Below are 5,186 nucleotides of genomic sequence, written 5' to 3'. Positions count from 1 at the left end.
GTTTGTCGTGTTATCATGATCGGATACATTTCAAAAGAATTTTTGGGGATGGTCGATCACTTCTATCAGCATCTTTAAGATGGTCAACCACCTTTTTTGACTGGTTTAACCAACCGCCAATTGCTTGAGATGATCAATCACCTCTATCTATTTAAATTTATTTTCTAATTTATTATAAATAAATGACCAAGATTTGAATCTCCTACAATTTTTTGTCAAAAAAAAAAAAGTGTAGGGCCAAGAGAGGGGCTTCCTACTCAATTGAGGAGTGTCTCACAAACTCATATAAAACAGACAAAAATAATAACACGGATTTTAATTATATAGGAAATCCTGATTCTTAATCTACAATATCCTTCGTAGCAAGAAATTTTTATGGGGAATTTGATGGTACATTAGTCATTACTCTTACTTCAATCTCATCTAATCTCTAGGACAACCCCTATTGAATGAGATATTTTTTCCAATCAAACCCAAACCAGATGCAATAGTCTTATCCTATTGCACTATTCACTTGCTCGGATAAGTATTTAGACAATTGCAAGCCCCGTTTACTTAGACTGCCCGCTAATAATGTCATATTGTTTGCTGCCTGAATTGCCCATAAAAAATGTGAAATCTCTTGAGACAACAATCGGACAAAGGTTATTGTTAATTCGCGCCAAAAGCAAACTTAGTGGTATGCCAAGTCACAAATGAGTAATACTTGTACGAAAACCTTAGCACTTGTATTGGTGATTGGACGTCTCACCTAATCTTCTATATTCTTGACAATTTGTTTTTCATAACGTTGCTTAATTTTCTACATCGATTTGTCTTTTATTGTTTATAATGACATCATACTCTTTTCATGTTCAGACCGTTTTCTCCTTTCTACCAAATTATAGCAAATATATTTCTAGTTTATGCATGCGAGAAAAAAAAAAAAAAAAATTCACATTCCTTCTTCAAATTATTACTCTTTCTAAACTATTAAAAAATTATCAATATCCTCCAATAATAAAAATACCATTAATAATTTTTTTTTTTTTAAAAAAAAAACTAAAACTAAATTTTTTATTTAAAAAAATGAAGAAAAAGGAAGTGATTTTTTTTTTAAAAAAAAAAAAAGCAAAAAATCAATTTTGTTAAAGAAACAAAATTGATATATATATATATATATATATATATTTTCTCCGAATTTATAAGAATATTTTTGTCTTATTAACAAAAATGACTAATATTATTGCAATTAAAAATTTAAAGAAATACGGTCAATTGAGTAATAATTTGAATTTATTAAACTTTTAAAAAAAGGAAAAAAAAAAAAGAAAGAAAGTAAGTGGGTCTTGGATTAACGGTCAAATCTCAAGCTCCGTTACTTTAGAATTTAGAATGGCATGCTTTTCAACAAAGGCGTCCACTAATTAATGATCAAAGAGTAGGTGGATGGCACATAGCCATCAACTTTGATACGCCAATTGGGAAGCTGCTCTGTGTAAACAGCGGGAAAAGACTGGGGTGGATGCTGTAATTCGCGACTGGAAAGGGAAAATTTTGGCTGTACGTGGTTTGACAAGGTCTGGCTGTATGGATCCTCTGGCGGCGGAAGCATGGGCAGGAACCCAAGCTCTCGAATTAGGGAAGGAAATGGGGCTGTCTCAGATTTTATTAGAAGGGGATGCAAAGGTGGTGGTGAAGGCTGTCAATGCAGTGACCACCGACGGGAGCACAATTGGTCACCTGGTGGATGACATGAAAGTTTTGTTGTCGGCCTTTCAACAGTGGCGGGTGCAGCGGGTGGGTCGCGAGCTAAATAAGGTGGCCCATACAATTGCTCGACAGGCTGTTAGGGAGGGAATTGAGAGAACATGGATTGGGGTTGTTCCTGATTGTATCCGGGAAATTATACTAAGGGAGCACTCTGCTTCTTTAGATTGATCATATTTATAAAAGTGATTCTATTTTATCTCAAAAAAAAAAAAAAAAAAAACTTTGATACGCCAATTTCTTAGAAAGGTTAGCACATCATGATCCAAGATTTTATAAGGACCTTGAGGAACAATATTTTACACCTACAATTATTTATTTATTTTTTTTTCGATAACATAATCACACAATCGAGGGATCTCTTTTATTATACAAAATGACATGGTATATATATATATATATATATATATATATATATATGCTAATTTTGTATTGTAATTTTCTCGATCATACTCTTACTGTCCAACCCTTTGCAATAAAAATTCTCCAAATATTCCTGCATGGTGAAGTTCCGATAGATAGCTGGCTTTTCCGGTGACAACAACTCCGGCATAGGTCCACAGTAGTCATCTTCCTTTAATTTGCCTATGTTGAAAAACATGACGATGGAAATTCGTGCTTCATTATAGGAATTAGCCAGCACACGGTGTTGTACACTTTTGTACTCTCCATTAGAGATTATCTACAAATAATTAAATCAAAATCGAATTAAGAGTTAACAAGGTTTAATTAGGATGACAGAATATTTCTAGTTAATTTCTTCTATATATATATATATATATAGTTTGATGCGTTTTACCTGAAGAAAGTCTCCAACGTTAATAATCAAACCTCCAGGCACAGGATTTACGTTCACCCACTCATCCCCATGCTTCACTTGCAAGCCAGGCACGTGGTTCTGCAGCAGAACCGTCACCACGCCCGGATCAGTATGCGATGTAATCCCCACCGTCAGATCTGGCTGAGGACAGTACGGATAACAATGACCCACAAAGACCCTCGCGTCCGAAAGCGTCAATTCCTTGAACTTCCCAGCCTCCATCCCCAACCCTTGAGACAGCAACTCCATCACAGTCTCTGCCACCTTGGTTGCCCGCTTATCCCATGCTACCACCTCGTTCCTACAAACCTCCGGTATATCCTCCACTTTCGGTGCCGTTGGAGCCATCCACGCCTGCAATGAGTCGTGCCACGCCGCTGCGTTGGCTCGGTACAAGTCGTTGTTGCTCGCGTACATCACCCCCTGCCCCTCATCTCGCTTGTAGTACTTGCTTTTCACCTCGTGGGGTTGCTCGTGAAATGCTTTGATGGCGTTGATGGTCTCCTCCAGTGCTGGCACGGGAGCGCCATGGTTGATCACCTGGAAGAAGCCCCATGTTGTGGCCGCTTCCTTCACTTGTTCGACGATTTTTCGGCGGTGAGCGGCGGAGTTTACGCCGGAGAGGTCGATGACGGGGATGCTCGCGCATGTGGAGGAAGATTTGAGGTCGGAGAGGGTTTCGGGAGGGTGGACGAAGAACCGAGGGATGGAAGTGATGCCGGAATCGGAGAGGCCCTTCACCCCAATCTTGGACTCATCGAACTCCTTGACCTCCTTCATGCGGTCGTAGCCGGAGGCTGCATCAATGCCTGCCATGTTTTCTAACTTGGTGATTTTGAGTTTCAGAAAAATATGGGTTATGGGCGTTAGATCAGATGATTGGTTTGGTTGAAAATATGGGTTGCGCAAGTAGTGGTCATAAATGACGGCTGCGGGAGGCCCCAACTTATTTTTTTGAGATTACGTTTGAGAGGAAGGTATGAGATAGAAGGGAGAAAACGTCAATTGGGTGGTAGAGGAGAACTTTGTGTGGATTTTTGTGCCAGATTTGATAAATATGCTATACTCTTTGGTTAGCACTTTGTTCTCCTCCATTTTTTATTTTATTTAATTTTTTAAAAATAAATAAGGCAAAAGTTGGACTTTTGTTGGGCAAAAAAGTTGGGTCCCTATCATCCCTCTCTTAAAGAAATGCTAAAGGCCCAACTTTTTTGCCCAACAAAAGTCCAACTTTTACCCTTTATTTTTTTTATAAAAAAAACAAAATGAAAAATGAAAAAAATGTCTGAAGCAACCCTATCTATTTTTTGTCTTTCTTTTATTTAGTATTTTTTTAAAAATGAAAAATAGTATTTTTCTTCATAATAATGACATTTTCTTGAAAAAAATGACATCATTATGAAAAAAATACCAATTTTCATTTTTTAAAAAATACCAAATAAAAGAAAGACAAAAAATAGATAGAGTTGCTTCAAACATTTTTTCCATTTTTTATTTTATTTAATTTTTTAAAAATAAATAAGGCAAAAGTTGGACTTTTGTTGGGCAAAAAAGTTGGGTCCCTATCATCCCTCTCTTAAAGAAATGCTAAAGGCCCAACTTTTTTGCCCAACAAAAGTCCAACTTTTACCCTTTATTTTTTTTATAAAAAAAACAAAATGAAAAATGAAAAAAATGTCTGAAGCAACCCTATCTATTTTTTGCCTTTCTTTTATTTAGTATTTTTTTAAAAATGAAAAATAGTATTTTTCTTCATAATAATGACATTTTCTTGAAAAAAATGACATCATTATGAAAAAAATACCAATTTTCATTTTTTAAAAAATACCAAATAAAAGAAAGACAAAAAATAGATAGGGTTGCTTCAAACATTTTTTCCATTTTTTATTTTATTTAATTTTTTCAAAATAAATAAGGCAAAAGTTGGACTTTTGTTGGGCAAAAAAGTTGGGTCCCTATCATCCCTCTCTTAAAGAAATGCTAAAGGCCCAACTTTTTTGCCCAACAAAAGTCCAACTTTTACCCTTTATTTTTTTTATAAAAAAAACAAAATGAAAAATGAAAAAAATGTCTGAAGCAACCCTATCTATTTTTTGCCTTTCTTTTATTTAGTATTTTTTTAAAAATGAAAAATAGTATTTTTCTTCATAATAATGACATTTTCTTGAAAAAAATGACATCATTATGAAAAAAATACCAATTTTCATTTTTTAAAAAATACCAAATAAAAGAAAGACAAAAAATAGATAGGGTTGCTTCAAACATTTTTTCCATTTTTTATTTTATTTAATTTTTTAAAAATAAATAAAGCAAAAGTTGAACTTTTGTTGAGCAAAAAAGTTGGGTCCCTATCATCCCTCTTGTTCTTAATGGTTATAAGTTTATTGTTCATGTGGAACAGTGGCGAAGAAAGAGTGGCTGCGTTTCCCCAACTTGATGCGACTTGATTTAGTGTTTTATAGTTTGGGTTGCTATCTGCCACTCAAATCTTTGGAAAAAGTGTATGTTGTGTATATCTTTGGGCAAGCACCTTCTGTGAATATTTTCCAGATGAAATCATCCCGTATGCTTGCCCACAGCTTTGACTTTAGTGGTCTGTAATTTTATTTTGTTTTGC

At 35.0% G+C, this 5,186-nt stretch overlaps 1 protein-coding gene across 1 annotated transcript; it reads right to left on the bottom strand.

Annotated features, from left to right (window-relative positions):
* Nucleotides 1-2,108: 2,108 nt before the first annotated feature.
* Nucleotides 2,109-3,651, bottom strand: LOC132192041 (1-aminocyclopropane-1-carboxylate oxidase homolog 4). Its single transcript, XM_059607228.2, has 2 exons — nt 2,549-3,651; nt 2,109-2,431 (listed from the first exon to the last, which is right to left on the bottom strand). The coding sequence occupies exons 1-2, from the start codon at nt 3,383-3,385 to the stop codon at nt 2,171-2,173; spliced, it is 1,098 nt and encodes a 365-aa protein (XP_059463211.2). The 5' UTR covers nt 3,386-3,651; the 3' UTR covers nt 2,109-2,170.
* Nucleotides 3,652-5,186: the final 1,535 nt, after the last annotated feature.

The sequence above is a fragment of the Corylus avellana genome, chromosome 10, assembly GCF_965113065.1.
Source record: "Corylus avellana chromosome 10, dhCorAvel1.hap1.2, whole genome shotgun sequence".
NCBI lineage: Eukaryota > Viridiplantae > Streptophyta > Magnoliopsida > Fagales > Betulaceae > Corylus > Corylus avellana.
This window is presented reverse-complemented; position numbering and strand designations above follow the sequence as displayed.